The sequence below is a fragment of the Eublepharis macularius genome, chromosome 1 (assembly GCF_028583425.1).
Source record: "Eublepharis macularius isolate TG4126 chromosome 1, MPM_Emac_v1.0, whole genome shotgun sequence".
Lineage (NCBI taxonomy): Eukaryota > Metazoa > Chordata > Lepidosauria > Squamata > Eublepharidae > Eublepharis > Eublepharis macularius.
Window position 1 is genome coordinate 221,949,458 of NC_072790.1, and position 20,996 is coordinate 221,970,453.

The 20,996-nt window shown below is 45.8% G+C and overlaps 1 protein-coding gene and 1 non-coding gene across 2 annotated transcripts in view; both read right to left on the reverse strand.

The window, feature by feature from the left end:
* The window catches only part of EPHX2 (epoxide hydrolase 2), a 75,374-nt gene extending 71,567 nt beyond the window's left edge, over window positions 1-3,807 (reverse strand). The window contains exon 1 of the mRNA XM_054988761.1: window positions 3,640-3,807. Within this exon, the coding sequence (XP_054844736.1) occupies window positions 3,640-3,746 (107 nt within the window). The 5' untranslated portion in view covers window positions 3,747-3,807. The remainder of the gene's footprint in view (window positions 1-3,639) is intronic.
* Window positions 6-78, reverse strand: TRNAA-UGC (transfer RNA alanine (anticodon UGC)). Its single transcript has one exon. It is a non-coding gene; the product is annotated as a tRNA-Ala (tRNA).
* Window positions 3,808-20,996: the final 17,189 nt, after the last annotated feature.

A 20,996-nucleotide genomic window follows, 5' to 3' on the forward strand; every position in this document is an offset into this window, starting at 1 on the left:
TTAACTAGAGATGCCAGGGATTGAACCTGGGACCTCCTGCATGCAAAGCAGAAGCTCTCCCACTGAGCCACAGCCTCTCCCCAGCTGACCTGTAAGGCTCTTGATGTATTTCTACCAGAAAACATGTGGGAACAGGTAAGCGACTAAAGAAGAAAAAAAAATTGCACAAGAACTTTTGGATTTTTCAACCCCTGCTGGTCCCACCTTGCCTCACTGAGTGGCTGGAAGCTTCATTACTCTACAACCTGCAGCTGGAGGACTGCCAAACAGTCCCCCTGAGAAATGCTCAAATCATCTTCAGTCTTCTTGATTATGAAACTCTACCAGAAGTTGCACTGCTACAGGAGATGTTTATTATATGCTCACACATCTTATGAAGCAACGCGTCAGGTTGCAACACACTTGATGCATTGCCTCAAATGCACACGTTTACAAATACCACATTAATCCCCACTCATTTAGCAAACACAATGCCTTTGCAACAGCCCTTTCCATACCACAGAGATGCCATCCGGCAGGACTCGAGATTCTACAAAGAATGAGTTAGGCAGAAGTGCATAACCAAACAGGTGTATAATCCTTCCAAGAGGATTTGGTGGAAGGACAAAGACTAAGAAGTGTGGAAAGAAAAGAGAAGATCAATATTGTATTTTAGGTTGGTTTTGATACGTTTGCCGAACATAATGGGGGGATCCAAGGCCAAGTTTCTGTGGACACAAGGACTTCTACCTGCAGACCACAACTTTTGTGGCATCCCAAATAACCTCCCCAAATCTTACTCCTGGGAGAGTGGGGATCCCCAAGGCACGATTTCAGAGGTCATTTCATGCTACTGCAGAACAGGGAAGTTGCAAAAGCCACCCTCCATGGGCAGAAACAAGCTGCTGAATCCACTCCACAGTAGGATGCATGCGGGGGGGGGGGGGGAATCTGAAGAGTGTGTAAAGATGAATACCCTATGACAAAAAAGCAGCTATCATAAACTGATCAGCAAGGTAAGTGAGAATTATGTAAATAACAAGTGAAGTCACAATTCAACCTTCTCCAATTCTGAGTTCCTGTAGCTAACCTTCAGAAACATACTCTATGCACATTTTTGGCACAAATGTACTGTAATAAAAGTCAGAAGGAGTGAATTGTTACACACAACACATTTATGCTGTGTTTACATATTGCTTTAGTGTCGTTGAATTAAAACATCCCAGTGCGGAGTTTTTGGAAGCAGTATTTTTCATAGCAAAGCACTACTGTGGTTCTGCTCAAAAGAATTAAATGGCTTTGGGAAACAGTATTTTAAAATGTATTTTACTTCATCCCGAATGGAGATCAAAAGCAGCTTGCCTCATTCTCCTCTCCATTTTATCCTCACAACAACCCTGTGAGGTAGGTGAGGCTGAGTGTGCGCAACTCGCTCAAGATCAACCAGCAAGCTTCCATGGCAGAGCAAAGATTCCCATCTGGGTTATCCCAGATCCCAGTCAGACACTCTAACACTGGTTCGCTATATTAATAGAAATCCCAGACACTTACAATCCAATCCAAAAGTCAACCTGCAAATTGCTTAGTGTGGTAATTAGCGCCCCCCCCCCCCACTCTGGCACTGAGTATTACCACAGCACCATGCTAGTATAAAACGAGCATGTACAGCAGTGTCCGCATAGGGGCCAGAAGTCAGGTACTGCCAAGAAAAGATGGAGGCTTAGTTGATATGCTAAACTTCCTCAGCCCATGTCTCATCAGCACAAACACTGACAAAAGTATAAATATACCCAATGAACTCATGGGGAGTGAAAAAGATCCCCCCTCCCATACCTATATTACACAGGACATAAACTAAATCTGTAGTCAGAGCTCTCTTAAGCAGTATATAAACTTCAGCCAAGACACCCACCTCTCCTGTGCAGCAAGGGGCTACAATCTCTCTGTTATTCATGTTTGAAACATGAATGCACACACAAAAGTGATGGGAACTCTAGACGAAGAACACCTTGCAGAAAATGGGAGGACTTTGCACAACAGCCAAGAAGGAAAACAAGCATTATTCAAGAAAAGCGCTAACAGTCTTCTTACACCTTACAGGTGCTCCACTCTGGACACTATTGCTGAACTAGCAGTTCCACTCATCCAATTGGGAATGTAAAAACAATGCATTCCATACAGGCAAGTAAGCAAGAAAGTGCCCCTGCTCCAAGCTTCTCCACATACACACGTACCAACTGCGCTTTGGCTCAACTAATATTCTTTCAACAATGGCTAATGGTGTACCCCCACCGCAACACAAGTATGTACAGTGGGGGGGGGGGCGCTATGCAATGCCATGCTGGTGTGATTCCCACTTGCAAGAAGGAGAAACAGGAAGAACAATTCAATTTCTAGGTAATTACCCCCCCCCCCCCGCTCCAGCCACCTGCAGGCCCAATAATATTCACGACACTCTTAGTCTTGAAGGCTCAAACCCCCAGAGCAGCACCACTTATAAAGATGGTTACTTATAGGCTGAATTATTACACTATCCAACAGGTGAATCTCAATCTGTGAAAAACACCAAGGGGAAGGTATAGGAAGACCATTTAACTGATCTGGTTTTTGTAATTAGAATAAACATTAGACCTGTTACTAAGTCAAGGGGTGTGGGGGGTTTGTTCTAATTAAGCTAATGCTTGAAAGATATTTGGCCAGTACTAGGTAGTTTTTAGCCGGCCAATGGACAGATTTATATACTTAATTTATTGAGGAAAGATTCTGACCCAGCAAATTTATTTAACGGGGACCCAAAGCAGTTTACATCATTCCAGGAGTGTTGCATATGATTCCATACGAAACCAGGAGCAGCAGCTAGTCTACAGTTCATTAATAAAGAGTTGACTGGGAAAGACTGACGTAAGACTTGCAGATAATTAAAAGATCATCCCAGATAGATAGATTTACCAGATAGACTACCAGACAGAGATTTACCAGGTCGATCTCCTTCATTCCCATTTGTTTAAAGAATTTACACTTCATTCCCAAGCTTTTCCCTTCCAGCCTCACCACCCCAACAAAAACACCTACTGTAAGAAAATACAAGCCTACTTTGCAAGGTCGTTGTGAGGATAAGAGGGCATATAGAAAGCGTACTGAATACTTAAAAGCACTACTGAGAAGTCCAAAGCAAAGGAGCAGCCTACATTCAAGGGGGCAGTGGCTTTCGTGACCCTCCTCTACCTAAATTCCAAATTCCAGCCTGAGCCCATAGAATCTCCCTTTCCTGGGAACACGACCAATCCTCCCCTCCCCCCTTGCTCTGTCCGCCTAAGAGTAGACTTTGGGCTCTGTCTGAACCAGCTTTCAGGTCAGGTCGAGTACAGGAACGGCCAAACAGCACAACGCCTCTGAGCATATGCAAGTGCATACATCAAAAGCAACAACGGGACGCTCCTTCTTTCTCCCAGACCAGCAGCAAAACTTAAAGAAGTTTCCCAGAAACTTTTCCCGCCCCAACCTCTGCGCAGCAGAGCTCCCAGCGGAACGGCTAACGGGCGGGCGCAACAGACACACCAGCAACTCTCTCACGATTCTATGGTTCACGGTGGCCAAGCATGAAAAAGGGGTGTCGGGCGGGCCAGCCACCGACTCGTCTCAGCCCCTCCGGCTACCCACCCGGGCAGGCCCAGAGACCCCTCGAAGCGCCGGAAGACTTCCTGCGCGCTGGTGCCGTAAAGAACACCGCCAAGGTCGAAAACCACAAAGCTCCGCTTCGCCGCCATCCCCTTCCCCTGACTAGCCGACAACACCTCCGAACAGGAGGCAATGGCAGCTTGCCCTCAGAAGAACCTTTACCCAACCAAGCCGCACCCCACTCCGTTCGGCCACGCCCCCTTGCTCTAAAAGCCCCTGACCGCGCTCCTCCCTACAGATTCGAGAAGTCACGCCCCCCAAATCCACCGGGTCTTAGTGCCGTTTTATTCATCGCTTCGAGGAGCTGAACCTTCTGCCTCCGACGTGGTGCAGCGCCTTTCGTGTGAAGGTGATGCACGTATGTGGGGGCCTGAAAGAGGTTTCTAAAATGTTGCACAGGGAAGTTCAAAAGGCCCAAGAGCAAGCCAAGATGAATGGCTACTCCCTGCTGACCTGACCAGCACCCATAGCAGGTGTAGGGTTGCCAACTATGGGTTGGGAAATTCCTGGAGATCTGGGGGTGGGTCCTGGAGATTGCAGGGTTTGGTGAAGGGAAGGGCCTCATCCGGACAGAGTCCGCTCTCTGCAGCTGCCATTTTCTCCAGGGCAATTGATTGAGATCAGTTGTGATTCCAGATTTCCAGCCCTAACCTGGAGTTTGATAATCCTATGTATGTGCTAATGCTCATAGTAGGCCCTGCTAGCCATGTCTAAGATGAGATATTGGGTAGGGATGCAAATTTTGGCGTAGAAAATTCCTGGAGATTTGGGGAAAGTGGCAGGGGAGGGGGAATTTTTGGAGGGGATGGCCCTCAGTTGGGGGTGTGATGTCACTCTAGGACGTCTGTTTCTTTTAGATGGTACAATATACCATAGAATCCACCCTCTGAAACTGCTATTTCCTCCAGGAGCATGAACCTCTGTAATGAGGACGTCCGTTGTAATTCTGGGAGGACTCCAGCCTCCCCCCCCCCCCCGCTGCAAAAAAAATCAGTAGGTCTGCTACTGGGCCTTGGGCCTGCTTGATTTCGTCTGCCAGTGACTCAATGGGAATTTTCTTTGTAAATCAAATGGCCAGTCTGTCCCATCACAGGGCGGAGAAAGAAACTAGAGAGAACTTTTTCTCCCCTCCCCAACATATTAGAATTTGAAATTATCACCCTTCTCCCATACAACACATCTCAGTTAACATATAACATTCATCGCTACAAAAAGTGTTGACAGCCACTGGTTTTGCTAGTTTTAAACTATATAAATTCAGTCTCTCTTGAGCACAATAGCTTTTAGGAAGCATCTGGCTGACCCACCACTGGAAACTATGCCGACTCAATGGACCCACAATCTGATGCCGTAGAGCTCTTCTTATGTTCTTAACAAAGAGTTGACATGACACCTGCCCAGAAGGCTCTCTCATATAGCATCCTAGGGCATATGCAACTCCATGAGCCCATTATGATTTTTCCTCCACTAAACTGAGGGAGAGGAGGCAGCAATGTAGGCCACCATTGAAGGAACGAGCATGGCTATCATGATGAGGGACACAAACCTTGCCCACCACCCATGTAATAGTGTTCGTTGCTGTGCCTTGCATGACGCACCCAGTTGAGTAACCCATGATGAAAAGTGATTAAAATCTGTTATCTGATGAGCAATCTATGGTCAGCAGTATTGTAAGCCCTGACGAATGCAGTCCGATGTGCACACACATCTACATAAGCATACAGCCTTCTTTTTCTTAAGGCCATTGCTTTGTCTATGGTTTTCTTGGGTACCAGTTTACGTATATTAATTTTAATGCCACTTTGATATTTTATCGATCATATGCTACTTCTTATCTTTTTGTGGGAAAGTGTTATTTAAATATTGGAAACAAAGATGTCCGATGAGGCTTCAATAGGAAGACATTTGAGTTATAACTAGTGTTGCCAACGAGTCTGGAAGAAAATGTCCCTTTAACAGAGACTTGCTCACATCTGGATAGCCCAGGCAAGCCTGATCTCGCCAGATCTTGTAAGCTAAGCAGAGTTGGCCTTGGTTAGTAATTGGATGGGAGACCACCAAGGAAGTCCAGAGTTGCTTGCTTCTCAGTCTCTTGCCTTGAAATCCCAGCAGGGGTTGCCATAAGTCGACTGTGGCTTGATGGCAAAATAAAAAGAGGATTAATGGGAGGTTGTTTTACAGTTAAATGTTCTTTACCTCCATACCATTAAAAGTGCCCATTTCCATACAACAATGTGTATTAAAAGAGCAGGATATTTTTCTCCAGACCTGTTGGCAACCCTGGTTATAACATAAAAGTGGTATACAAATATTTTAAATCAATACATTTTTTTCTAAACTCCACTCCCATCTTTTCAGCCTGTTGCTTCTTCATCTATAGTGGTATATGTAGTCAAGTTGCAGCCAATTTACAGCAATCCTATAGGGTTTTCAAGGCAAAAGACTTCAGAGGTGGTTTGCTATTTCCTGCCTCTGCATAGAGACCCTGGTCTTCCTTGGTGGTTTCCCATCTGAGTAGTAACCAGGGCTAACTCAATTTAGCTTCTGAGATCTGATGAGATTGGGCGAGCTGGGCCATCCAGGTCTTTATCTACGGAGTGATGAGGAGTACCATCAAGTGCTAGCTGACTTATGGTTGCCCCTAGTGGAGTTTTCATGGCAAAAGACTATCAGAGGCAGTTTGCTATTGCCTGCTTCTGCAACCCTAGTCTTTGTTTGAGATCTCCCATCCAATTCTTAACCAAGGCCAACTCTGCTTAGCTTCTGAGATCTGATGAGGTCAGGCTTGCCTGGGCTACCCAGGTCAGAGTGTTTATCTTTGAAAGAGGAGGAAAGAGGCCAATGAATCTTCTTTTTTCTCCAGATGCTCCGCAGTTGGATCCTTTCCTGAACAGCAAGGTGCACATCTGCCAAAGTGGACAACTGCTTATCCAGTAGAACAATCCTAAAAGTTGCACACTGCTGCTTGATAACCAGTGCGGAGCCCCGTTGGTGACAGCAAGAGAGAACAGCACGTTCTCTTTCAGCTTTTTGCACGTTTGTCCAGATCTCTCTCTCTCTCTTTCTCTCTCTCTCGTCTTTGGTCGGTCATTAGCATTCCACAGAAGTTAAGTAAATTGAAAACACACATTGCCACAGCGCCGGAAAGGAAGCAGCTCTTCCAGCAATTTGTACACACTGAGAATCCAGCATCCATTCAGCATGCAAGTAGATGGTCCTGTGGTCTTTCACCGATTGCCTGGCAGGGAGGGAAGCCAGGAGAAGATTTAGGGTAGAAGGTCTGCTGAGTTGTATTAAATCGCACTTTTATCTCACACAGTGGACTTCGGAGAACGGCTGTATCTTCAGCGCACCTCTTGAGCTTCTGCTGAAGGCTGAGTTGGGCTCTGCAGAGAGATCTTTGCCATGGTGAGTTGCAGGTTTAATTCATGCTGTGATTTCTGCAAGAACAAGAGAGTCCCATGGCACCCCAAGTTAAAGCTCACTTATTTTTGTAAGCCTTTTAGATGTCACCGGACTCCACGTTTGCTTTTTGCTATAATGATTTTTGCTTAATTATTCCCAATGAAACCTACGAAATATTCAAATAGGTGAAACTGAATAAGGAATGCGAATTGTCTTGTATGGCATAAACTCGTGGTTAAAGTTTCTGAGCGCGTACCTTGAAATATCCCCAGTCGAACCTTCCTTCGAGGTGGGGCTGCTCTATTTCACGGTGGGGCCAGACCCTCCCCAGTCGATTTGCATGAGATTGGAAAGTAGGGTTACCAACAGGCCTGGAGAAAAATACCCTCCTTTAACAATAATAACTGTGCTTACATACCAGCCTTCTAGACAGATTAGTGCCCCACTCAGAGCAGTGAACAAAGTCCATGTTATTATTATCCCCACAATACAGCTGGGGAGCTGGGGCTGAGAAGAGTGGCTTGCCCAAGGCCACCTGCAGAGCTCATGGCAGTAGCGGGATTCAAACCAGCAGAGTGCTGATTCACAACCCACTCTGCTACAGCAGCTCTCTTAATATGTGGAAATAGGTAGTTAAAACTTTTCACGCGTGGAGGTAAATAACAACATTTTTCTCCAGGCCTGTTGCCAACCCCACACCTTGTGAGAGGGAGAAATATCTGAAGACTGAAGAAGTCTCATGCCTCTCTGCATTAAGTTATTGCTCACCCCCTTCTTTTTTATCATTTAGCCTTAAGAGTCTTTAGAATTCTCTTCAATGTGCACAGGTTTCAGCCATAAGTGATGCTCAGAGGTTTCTTGGCAGTCTTAAGGAGGAGAAGTTGGGAAACAACTGGAATAAACAACCTAAAAAAAGGCCAACACACTGCTCTTTACTTTTGGATTTCTTAATCTAGAATAACTGCAATTTGTTAGTTGTCAGGGCAGCTCAAAATAGCTACAGAGCTCATTTGGAGAGCTGCACCCCTGGATTTCTTGCAACATCAGCTACCTGGGCTGCTTATTTGCTCAGGTTTGCTCTGGCTGATTGAGAGGTCACGCCATCACAAATGCAAGGTGGTTCATTAATTCATACTCTCATTGGAACTGTTGGAGAAAAAAGCATTTATCACACTGGGAGAGATGACTGAGGTTGACCATGTGATAGGAAAGGCCAGTAGTCCAGTACAAGCTGCACAGGTTCCCCCACTGACCCATCTATGTAGTCATTACTTACTACCCTGAGTGGTAATGGCTCTCTAGCAGTGAAGGGTCTTTCTCAGTACCAATGATCCTCTAATTGGAGATCTACATGAAGCTGCCTTATTCTGAGTCTGACCATCGGTCTATCAGTGTTGTCTGCTTTGGCTGGCAGCAGCTCTCGAGGTCTTTCATACCACCTATCAACAGATTGATGCCTGGGGATGGACTTGGGACCTTCTGCATGGAAAGCAGATGCTGTACCACTGAGCTGCAGCCCATCATGCTATGCTACACTGTTCTTTCACCACACATTAACCCTTCAAAACCTCAATCATCAGCAAAATGACATTTTGAAATGTGCATGTTAATGACCTCCAAGTGATTCCTAAGAACTTTATTACTGTTAACTGGAGAGGAAAGGATCCTCGCTCCCTTTTCAGAAACAAACAAGTGTGAGTGTATTGTCGAAGGCTTTCACGGCCGGAGAACGATGGTTGTTTTGGGTTTTCCGGGCTGTATTGCCGTGGTCTTGGCATTGTAGTTCCTGACGTTTCGCCAGCAGCTGTGGCTGGCATCTTCAGAGGTGTAGCACCAAAAGACTGAGAGATCTCTGTCTTTTGGTGCTACACCTCTGAAGATGCCAGCCACAGCTGCTGGCGAAACGTCAGGAACTACAATGCCAAGACCACGGCTATACAGCCCGGAAAACCCAAAACAACCAAGTGTGAGTGTGTTTGTGTGTTTGGAAATAGACTGGATTTCAATAAGCTGAGGGAAACTGGTGGCTTTAGAAGCTGAGTACATGTATTTCACCTCTAATACATGGGAAGAACTGAGCTATCCCCAAAAGTTGTGGTCTAGTTCTCCCCACCTGCAGGTAAGGTAGTAAACCTGTACCCAAGCTGTATCACCCAAGGGAAGGCCTACATGCTACGTGTAATCCTGTGATTATTTTTCCCCATCCTTAAAAAAATGAAAGCAGCCATCAGAGCTGCAGTTTATAGGGATGGGGGATGGATAGAAATGCTGTTTCATCTCTTGCCTCAGGCACCTTTCTCCCTGGGAAAATGACCACCCCAACAAGCTACTTTGGCCTTATCTTGGGGAGACAAATACAGATAGTGTAAATTTTCCCCAGCAGGGATAAAAGCAGCTTCCTGGTGGTGCTAATTCTCAACAGGGGAAAGACATGAAGTCACTCTCTCTGCTGTACTGATGTGCTCCTGTAAATTGCAGCCCCAATGGCTGTAATCTGGTGGTTTATTTTTAAGGTGCACAAGGAAAAGCGGGAACCACCCTAAACATGAAATCCGTGAATAAATTGCTGGTGAGGTTTTGCTGGGTTGAATACACTTCTACTTGTAAAACACAGAGAAGACCACCATATCAGGGAGAAGGCTAGGCTTAGAACCCCCCCCCCCAACAACAACAACAACAACAACAACCGATTTATATACCGCCCTTCAGGATGACTTAACACCCACTCAGCGGTTTACAAAGTATGTTATTATTATCCCCACAACAAAACACCCTGTGAGGAGGGTGGGGCTGAGAGAGCTAGAAGCTGTGACTGACCCAAAGTCACCCAGCTGGCTTCAAGTGGAGGAGTGGGGAATCAAACCCGGCTCTCCAGATTAGAGTCCTACACTCTTAACCACTACACCAAACTGGTTCTCTAGGGTTGCCAGCCTCCAGGTGGTGGCTGGAGATCTCCTGGAATTACAACTGATCTCCAGGTGACAGAGATCAGTACCCCTGGAGAAAATGGCTGCTTTGGAGGGTGGACTCTATGGCATTATACCATTCTGAGGCCCTGCCCCAAACCCCGCCCTTTCCAGGTCCCATCCCCCAAATCTCCAGGAATTTCCCAACCTGGACCTGGCAACCCTACTGCTCTCTGATATTTATGTTAATATTTTATTTGCATAACTTCACATTTTTCTCCAAAGCAACTTATATCATTCTCCTCTCCTCTATTACCCTGTGAGGTGGGTTAGGCTGAGAGAGTGTGACTGGCCCAAGGTCACCCCGTGAGCTTCCATGGCAGAACAGGGATTCGAACTCGGGCATCACCGATCCTAGTCTGACATGCTTGATTTCTATGTGGAGAGAAGTTAAACTCACACACACATCCAGGCAGGGGCATTTAGTCCTGTGAGCCCTCACTGCTGCAGTTAGTTGAGATTGCCTCAACTTGAAACTGGGAGAGAACTAGGCCGGTGTCTTTCTTATTTGTTCTTTCCCCCTCCTTTTTAGTTTCAGACACTGTCTATGGAAGTTGAGGGAGACACAAGGATTGCAGCAATACAGGAGACGTGCATGGAAACATGATAGTGTGTGGGTTATGACTCTGTAATGCTAAAACAGATGCTGGCCAGTAATTTAGTGCCCATTTCAACTGAAAAATGTCCCATGTCAGTGCCAGCTATGAGCAAAGGATACCGCTGTCTGTGGTCAGGTCTATATTGAGCATTTATAAGGTTGTTTTCAAAAGAGCTCATTGTCTGGTATTATACGCTCAATATTACAAAGCACAGAATTTTGAATGTATGTTATAAAACTATGAGGTGTGGACAACAGTACAGCACAGGATCAGATCTGGAGACAGGAAGCAAACAAAAGACTTGCAGGCCTGACTCTCGGATAAAAATGAGACTTGAATTTTAAGAAAGATCATATCTCTGAACCGTTTATTTGTTTACTGAAAATGTAAATAGCTCCCCCTTTCTCCCATTACACTGGGACCCACCACAATTAAAAACCTATAAAATCCAGTGATATCCTGTATAACAGCAATAAAGCCCTCAGAAAGGTCAACTGTAGAAAAAAATAGCATTTTCTCAAGAAAAAGTTCAGTGCATCTGTCACCAAATGCCCTCTGATGACAACTTGGGGTTGGGAAATTCCTCAAGATTCAGGGTAGAGCTTGAGGAGGGCAGAGTTTAAGATGGGAGCTCAGTAAGGCTGTGATGCCAGCGAACCCACAGTCTAAAAGGAGGAACGGTATAATAAGCTTGTCTTCATGAGTCCATCTGAAGGAGTGAGCTCTGATTCATGAAAGCTCATGCTGGGATAAATTTTGTTAGTCTTTAAGGTGCCTCAGGACTCCCCATTTTATTAGTGAGTGCAGGCTTTAGTCACCAAGTTTTCACAAATGCCCGTGTCTGGATCGTACCACTTCAGACTGCAAATAGGTGTATGCTGTTTTCCTCACATATCTCAAAGTTTTGTTTCGTGCTAGTCAGAGACAAGAAGAAACTCCTGAGATGGCAGGGTATTAATGCAAGCGAGCCCGTCACGTTGCTTTCTTGCATAGCTTTAAGTGAGCCCACAAGAACTAGTTTCTGTTTTCTCCTAAGGACTGTCCAGGAGGGGTCTCTGGGGTCTTGTGTCTGGTGTTGAGTTTGTACTAGTGATCTCCACCGGTAAGTGCTATCTTCCAGTTGGGAACAATAAATAGAAGTTAACAGGAACTCCTGTGCTTTGGCTCCAGAGCAGGACTGGAAACAGATAGGAAAGCTCAGCCATACCCCACCAAGCCTCAGAGGATACAAGACTGTGAGGGTGGTATGGTGGTAAAAGAATGGGGAGGGAATATCTTTTTAAAATATTCCAAAATGGTACAGGGGAGGAGAGGAGTGTGCCCCTCGCTCTCCTTCATCTTACATCCCTCTCCAACAGTGCTCCCAACAACTACACAGATTCCGGTTGTGTTTCTAGGGAACTGTTTTCAGCCTTTTCTGTTTGCTACCAACAGTGCTACAAATTCTTGAAAACCCAGTCTAGTAGAGATCAAAATAGAACACGGGTGGGAAAAGGCATTTGTGCTGCAGGCTGTAAAAGGAGCAAAAGAGTTCTTCTAGGTGTCTGCAAAGACATAAGCTGTACAAGCCCTTAAGGGCAGTCTGTAGAATCTCTGAGAGGGACCTGCCCAACCTAATGGGCTGACAGCCAAACCCTGAGGCAGCTTAGTTGAAATCTTTATGGAGGCATGCTAAAGAGCCCCATTTCTATGCCCCTGCTTCTGGGAGAATCTGGAGGGTTGCCGTGGGAAACTGCAGGCATGCCTGTTTGGTTGACCACGTGTAAAAAGAACTTGAGGAGCATTCCTGCTCTGTCTTCCCACCTTAGACCAATATAGTTGATGTTAAAAAAATTATTTTAATAAAAAGATTAAAATGCCATTGAAGGGAAAAGAGGAGAAACAAAAAATAATTTAAAAAGTTTTAAAAAATATATAAAACCCCATTTTCAGTTTTCTCTACGACACATACAACATCGTTACAAACAATATACTTGTAGGTAAAGGTCACCTTACACCTTACCCTATAGATCCCCCCTTTTGTTTAAATTTCCCCAAATTTATCTTCTTATAAATCAAATCCGCAAATCATCAGTTCATTTTTTCCTGTTTCATGAGAAAGTCAATAAGGGGTTTCCAATTCATTATAAATGTAGACAATGTTTTATCTCTAATCAAAGCTGTAAGTTTGACCATCTCAGCTAACACCATTTTCACAATCCAGTTATCTATTGAAGGCAGCATTGTACTGTTCCATCTTTGTGCTTATTAAAGCCTTGCCGCCGTTGTCATATAAAAAAATAAGGTACCATTGTTATTTTCCAACTATTTGTCTATCAGTCCCAACAAAAAGACTTCCGTGTTAGTCTTAAAAATTTTCAGTGTTATCATGTGGATTTGTGACCAATTTTTTTTTTGCTTTATGACAAGTCCACCAAAGGTGATAAAATGTAGCTTCATGTTACTCACATTTCTAACATTTATTTGAAGTACGTTTGGGGAGCATTCCTTCTCTGTCTTTCTAACTTAGACCAATATAGTCACAGGGAATACTTTGGAACCTTGAATCTTGAGGGTTGCAGTGGGCCTTGGGAAACTGCAGCCAAGCCTGTTGATCACATGGAAGAAGAACTTGGGGAGCATTCCTGCTGTATCTCCCCATCTTAGACCAATGGAGTCATATAGGAGATACTTTGGAACCTTACAGATTCTTTCCACAGGATCGAGCAATCACACCCCAACATCGTCTTCAGCATGTGGTCAGCCACACAGGAATGGACCCACTGCACTCCCTCCCAATAGCTGTCTCATCCCACAAATCAGAAGGATAGCACGGATGATGGTGTCAAAAAGTCATGAGAATCAACAGGGTCAAGTTCCTCTTGCCTTTCTCCTGGCAAAGGTAACCTATTGGAGTGATCAAGCTAGTTTCTGTCCCAAAATCAGCTTTGAAGCCAAATTAAAATGGTTCTAGCCAGTCTTTCTCATTCAAAAAGCCTGAAGTTGTACCACCAATAGCTTCTCAAACACCCTATCCAAAAATGGGGATATTACCAACTGACATACATTTTAGACCACCAGGGTCCAAAGGCGGGCTATATTCAGGATAGGATCGCCTTTTTAAATGTGGTTGGAACACCCCACTGTACAGCAAAGCAATATCAACTTTCTGGCCCCAGCCAGGCAAAATCTTTTTTAGCTACACCTAACAAGCATAGACTGGCAAGGGGTATGCCACAGGGGGTGTGCCACACCTCTCCATGCAATTTGTCAGTCAATGTTCAGGCTGTAATAAGGGTAAACCCTCCAAGCCATTGCAGAGCAATGATTCTATGCATCTTTAGAGTGAAACTTTTCAGTTAATGTTGACTTGTGGAGATGACAGCATATCATGATCTTCCATTTCTATGTAGCTTGTAGCTTGGATCTCTTGGCAGGATGGATGATTGCCTGTAAGACAAGGTGTCAGCAAAATCCTGCAATTAAAAAGCCAAATGGCATCAAAATTCAGAGCAAGAGATCAACAGAGAGCTACTGTATGTTCCTAACAGAAACATTACTGATAATGGACATTGATTTTTTTAAAAATCCACAATTTCTGCAGCCCAAACACTGGTGACTACACGTGAGATCTTGCACTAAGTATAAATATAAATAGGCACACCCTGTGCAATTGTTTTCATGCACTGGCATAAGCCTGTGCATGGCTTGCACTTGGATTACTGGCGACTGTTCACCCCTCACATTTCCCGTCCTGTAAAGCATCTCTAAGAAGCCCTTTAGTCCCATAAAAATCTTTGCTTCCTCTTCCTTTTCCTACTGGTTATTCTAGGATCCAACCTCTCATCTCCTCCATTCATACCCTAACTTAAACATTTTCTTTTCTTTTTTGAAGAGCCATATTTCGCTCCAAACTGAACCATAGCCTGCAGACCCCCGCACTGGAAAGAGACATCTTTGAGTCATGCTATTAGACACGTGCTTTTGACATGCCTGGGCTGTGCCGAAGAATGGTTCGCTGCCAAGGTGACAGTGGGTGACCGTATCCTTGCGGCTCTCTTAAATGAAGTATGCCACTATGCTTTATGCCCCTCAGTGCATTCCTCTGCACGATCGATCAGTGGCTACTAGCCTTGGTGACTAAAGGGAAGCTCCATATTCAGAGGCAATTAGCCTCTGAATGCCAGTGCCGAGAGGCACTTGCCTTGGCCTCTATGCCCTGTTGCTGGCCCTCCAGAGAAGCTGGTTGGCCACTGTGTGAGACAGGATGCTGGACTAGATGGACAACTGGTCTGATCCAGCAGGGCTGTTCTTATGCTCTTGCTCATAATCTCTCTGGTACTGTGCACCTAGATTTATCTCTGCTTGCCTGCATTTGCTATTTCTGTTTCCATGATGGTTGAAACCCTAAAAGGTTTGAGCTGGGAGCCTCCACCCCCACACACTTCCTGCATGTCACCTAATTGTGGCACAAGGGAACCAAACTCTGCCTTTATTTGCAGCTGACTAGGATCATTCTGAGAGAGAGAATGGGGAGCGGGAAAGGGAGTCTTTGCACAGCAAGGAAACCTGAGATGTTGAAAACATCCCTCGGAGAAACAGACACGCTGAATCAATCAAGGAAGGAAGCAAGGCCAACCCAAAGAGGCCTCTGCAGCCCAGCGAATTTCCCCACAAACTGGGGTCAACTGTGCATTATTTCTGGTAGGGATGAATACTGCCTCCTTTTGCAGCACGTACAGGAGAAATGTCAATGGCTACAGTGAACTTCCTGCCAGCTTTAAGTCTGAGTGATAACCACCACTCTAAATGATATGAAAAAACCCTTGTGGCAACTTGGGTTTGGGGCGGGGGAGTCACTGGATGGAATGTTTAGAGTTCCTTTGCGGAAGCTAAAAGAGACAAGGAGAGATCCCCCCCCCAATCAGCTGTGGCACAATTGCCACCAGTCATACACCCAGTGGCAACAGTGGTTTCAAACAATGGTTGCTTCCACATGGAGCTCTTGCTCCACATCGCCCCTGCTCAAAACCCACAGTGGTTCTTATTTGTGCTTCTGTACCATCCTGCAGATGTCGCCTTCCAGGTTTTCCCTGGCTGAGCTGTGGATTCACCCAAACCTAGGCCGTTCCGGAGGCAGGTAAGCCGTCTGGAAACGGCCCTACTGTGATATGATCTTTCCTGAAAGAGCATAGTTAAAGTGGGTTGGGGAAAAGTGGGTATAGGACGGTGCAGATTTCTGTACCACCTCCCCATCCATGTCCAGTGCCGGTTCCTCCCGATTTGCCCTTTTGCCTGCCATCCTCTCTTTCACTCTCTAGTGGGCTTTTTGCTGGTTTTTAAAAACATATCAGTAGCAGATATATCATTGTAGCTACTGCTACTGCAAACACTTTTGCATTCACAGTGGCAATAAAAGCAAAAGTGGGAATCCTCCACCACCCCACGTGGAAGCCACCCCTGTTAATAACAATTGGATGTTTTCCTCTTCTTTCCTCATTATACTCCTGATTTTTTTCCCAAGAACCCATTTGTCACAATATTTTGTACTGTTTTGTCATTTACAGTCCATCTTTCTAACCAGGAATTGAGGCGTGTTGCACAGTGTAAGTCATCAACAGAAATGGCTCGTTGAATAAGCAGTGCAGTACGGTTTGGGTTGCGGAATAAGATGCTCCTTCTCTGTAGTACCTGGATGGTCTTTCCACTACTGTTTTGTCATCAGTGCTATTTCTCATCTTATTTAGCAGTTCTTGGTGTTATATCACCATTCAGAATTAGTGCCGTTTTGCAGTGTCTGGTTCCCAAGAGAGGGGAAAATGTTTGAACCTGAGAGTGAGAGCCTTGAACTTCTAGCTAGAGTTAGCTGAAACTGGGCTGCAGCCCTATTAGAGGGGAGGGGATGCTCTCTGAGTTGGATGCAGAGCTAGCAGATTTGCTGCTTAATGGCATTACAGGAATGGAGGACTTGTGATGCAGTGCCAGGAAGTAAGAGTGTGAATTGGCTCAAATGCTGAAGAATAGTAGGTCACAGAGGCCTGGGTCTCCACTGCCATTGGTGAAGAGTGGGAGTGGTGGGGTCAGAGACAGAACAGTTCTTACTGTGGATGGGAAAATCAGGTTGGTGAATTGTTTCAGTGGCAAAACATCCAGTGACATGTGGGTCTTCCTTCGATTCCACATCCATTTAATCCTGGGAGGTGCTGTGGAGTAGTGGTTAGAGTATTGGGATAGGAGCTGGCAGACCCTGGTTCAAGTCCCCACTGACTGAGCCATGTAGCTCATGGGGTGATCTTGGGTTATTTTTTCCCACTCTTGAGAGCACATGATTTAGTGGTTAGAGTGCTGGACCCAGATCTGGGAGACCCAGGTTTGAATCACCATTGTGCCATGCAAGCTTGCTGGGTGACTGTGGGCCGGCCACACACACTCAGCCTAACCTACTGCACAGGGTTGTTGTGAGAATAAAACAGAGGAGCGGAGAAGGATGTAAGCTTTGGGTTCTCACTGGGGAGAAAGTCAGGGTATCAATGCAATAACTCCATCTCAACAGTCTGTTGTGTGGACAAAATTGGGAAAGGGAGTCCCATGTAGCCTGCCCTGAGCTCCTTGGAAGAAGGGCAGGATTTTAAAAAATGAATAGATCAAGGAACTGACTAAGATGTGTATGCATAGCTCCTCTTTGTTAATGTTTTAAGCAGGGGTTTTTTTCTGGGAAAAGAGGTGGTGGAACTCAGTGGGTTGCCAGCACAGGGGGCAACTCTTGGCGGGAGGTGGTGCCCCTGTACCACATGTGCGTGCGCAAAGTGCACGCATGCTCCCAGGGCCAATGACGTCACTTTGGGTCAGCTGGAACAAGGGGGGAGTTTTTTAAAGTTTAACTCGCCCTCAGCAAAAATGGTCTCATGGCTGGTGGCCCCGCCCCCTGATCTCCAGATAGAGGGGAGTTTAGATTGCCCTCCATGCCAGCAGCGCAGAGGGCAATCTAAACTCCCCTCTGTCTGGAGATCAGGGGGCGGGGCCACCAGCCATGTGATCATTTTCAAGAGGTTCCGGAACTCCATTCCACCGCGTTCCTGCGGAAAAAAAGCTCTGGTTTTAAGCAGGGGTTTTTTCCTGGGAGAATAGGTGGTGGAACTCTCAAGAGGGAAATGAGGAAGAAACGTACAGGATTCTTTGAAATAATATTATTTTCAAGCACTATTTCCAAGTATTTTCAAGAGGTGCCGGAACTCCTTTCCACCACGTTCCCCCTGAAAAAAAGCCCTGGTTTTAAGTAATCTGGGATGGGGAGCTTTAGCTACTGTCAAATGAATACTTGAATTCTTGTATTCATTATAAGAGGATATAAGCTTCTGAAGAACATAAGAAGAGCCCTGTTGTATCAGACCAGAGATGTGTTTAGTCCAGCATCCCACACAGCAGCCAACCAGCTGCCCTGGAGGGCCAACAAACAGGGCACACATGCTGAGGCCTTCCCCAATGGTACCTCCCAGAGGAGTTTACAACTTAAATATAACTGTTCTTGTCCAACTAATACATTTTTGATGTATTAAGACACAGGAACTTGGGTTTAGTGAGAATGTTCTGGAAGTTTCTAGTTGCTATGAGGTAATCTCTGATTCCCTGTTCATTTCTTTGGTGGCACATCTAGAAATGGCGTAGCCACACCTAATGATGAGGAAAGCCAGCTGTGGGTTGTGGGTTGTGAGGATAAGAGGAAAAATTATATTCATGTGAAAAGAAGACTAGGCTTTTTCCCAGGAGTGCTGTCAAGAAAAATAGGTGGTCGTCTTAAATTCTCATACACTTATGTACAGTAATAAAAAATGTTTTGTATATAGCCTTTTTTGTGGAGGGAACTTGCCTTCAGGGATGTCTTCTTTTTGGCAAACACTGCAGTTTTATTATCTCTGGCTGGTCCCTAGCTCTCTGCCTCAAGCAGCTGGTTAACTCCCTTGCCCGTAGATTATCAGCTCAGGTAAGGAATGTTGATGTTCTCAGCAGATAAAAAAAGACTGTGCCAAATGGGCCCAGCCACAGGCTGCCAAATCCCACTCATTTGGATTAACAATGAAGACATCACACAAGCTGGCAGTGGAAGAGTTTCTGATTAAGCAAATGGACAGCAGTGTCTTCTAGCTGGCCCTGCATCTTCTTGCGCCCAGATATTGGCAAGCTTAATTTACAGAAGGCTGGGGAATTAGTGTCCCATAGACATTCAATTCACAACCATGCCAGTTTACCCTATGGAGAGTTCTGTGTTGCTCAAAAGTTTGCATTCTTCTCTCTCCACAGAATAAAAAAATTGTGTTAAGGGGGGGGCGTGGCAGCATGGGGGATGTAAATATTGTTTGATTTGGGTGGTCCTAGCTGTCTCTGGTTCTATCTGGTCTCACGGATTAATTAGAGCAGAAATGCATTTGGCTTCCGAAAGCTGCCTTGGAATATTATGCTGGAGGTTGTTCTGTATTGTGGCAATAGAAGCTAGCCAGGCTCCTTATTTACCAGTGCCAAAATAGCTACCATGCCAAAGATCCAGGCAGTGAAGGAAGGAATAAATGCCTGATCTCTGGTGGCTGGTGCCCAGTTTGAAGCAGCCCCAAGAAAACTGATTGGGCACCCCCAAACAGAGAGACATCTTGAATTTAACACTGGGTTTTCCTGACTGAGCACCAGAAGTATGCATTTATGGATGATATACAATTTGCACAACTGTTGGGCTGAATTAGTTGCAAGCCTGCTGGGCAAGAGATGGTGAAGGGCAACTGGGAGATATCTTGCCAGAATTGTCCCTGCCACTCAAAGTAGTGACAATGCACTTTTAAAAACTGCGTGGGCCAGAATGGATCTAGGCTTGAATTATTAGCAGCTTTTCCAGTAGAAAAGGCAGAGCTGTTTGGGTAGAGAGGGAACTTATTACAGTTTGCCTCTTCCTGTAGCAAAAGAGTGGCAAAACGGCAGATTTCCTCTTTGCATCCCAATGTACACATTATCTGTAAAAGCATGAGTTTTTGTAACAGCCAGTTCAGTAATGACTGGTGGACATCACATTGCTGGGGGTGGGGGCAGAAGGGAGGTAACTGCGCAAGTTCTTTCCATGATCTTTGGTCTGGGGTTGCGTCACGTCCTCCGTATGGAGGTCAGCCCTTTGCTGATGTTACAGCAGCCCGTGGTTGATGAGCCTGCAAAAACTAGCCCTAACTTGCAGTAGTATCTGTAGGTGATTATTATTGCCACTGAAGTACTGCAACTCAAGCACATGAAAGTAAAATAAATTGTGACGATGAGGATGATGAAGCCCGTTGGTGGAACGCTCTCAAAGCTTCTGTAGCCCTTGCCCTACAAGAATGGCAGCAGAGCAGGGGGGAGCATACCTAGATCAGGTTATTTCTCTCAGATGTAGCTATCATTTTACAAAGTAACTCTGTGGTGAATGTTTTGGGTGGGTGTGGGAGCCCTGGCAAGATGGCTGTCAGCTCTCCCAGATCCTAGTCAGACCCTCTAACCATCCTGGCTGGCTGCGGTTTGGAGATCAGTTGTAATTCCAGGAGAGCTCCAGGCCCCACTTGGAGGCTGGCAACCTGACCTTTGGTCACTGTGGTCATGGCTCTGATGGGTACAATCGGCAGAGCCAGGCCTGCTTTTGCAAGCGCAACTCTGCTCTGTTGCAGTCTCTGAGATGGAGATGCTGAGATGGTGAGCAGAGGGGTGGTGCAAGAGGGAAGCGAAGTGGCAGCATGATGGGAGATAACAGCATTGAATTGGGCGTGGGATGGAGTCTGAAGCAAGGGGGCTGGAGGCAATTGGGGACAGGGCATTGGCCTTATGGGCACGAGGAGAGCCCTTCTAAATCACACCAAGAGGCTATCTGCTCTGACATCCTGGTATCAGCAGGGACCAGCCATCTGCTTCCAAAAAGTCCACAAGTGGGGTGTGACATCAGTGGTCCAAGTGTAACAGGTGGAGAGGGGAGGAGCAAGGGGTGGGGCAGTAGCAGCACAGGAACAGGAGTGTGTGAATGATATTCCAGGCTTGTACCCAAGCTGCTTGCTGCTATAGCGAAGTAACAAGTGGGGATATATAACATTGCCAGATCCAGCTTGGGAAATTTCTGGAGGAGGTGCATGGGGAGAGTGGAGCCTGGGGGACAGGAGGGAACTCAGTGGGGAGTTAACACCATTAGGGTTGCCATTTGAGGGCTGGTAACCCCCAGGAGACTTGGGAGGGCTGGAAGTACCCGAATGGCTTCTGTCGAAGCTGGGACGTCATTTCAAGCTGTGTAATGGGAAGTTATATTGCTGTGTTGCAGGTGAATCCTAGAGTGTCCCAGAACAGGGTGACATCAGTTCCCATTCTGCAGCAAGAAGTGAGGTTGCAGCACGGACAG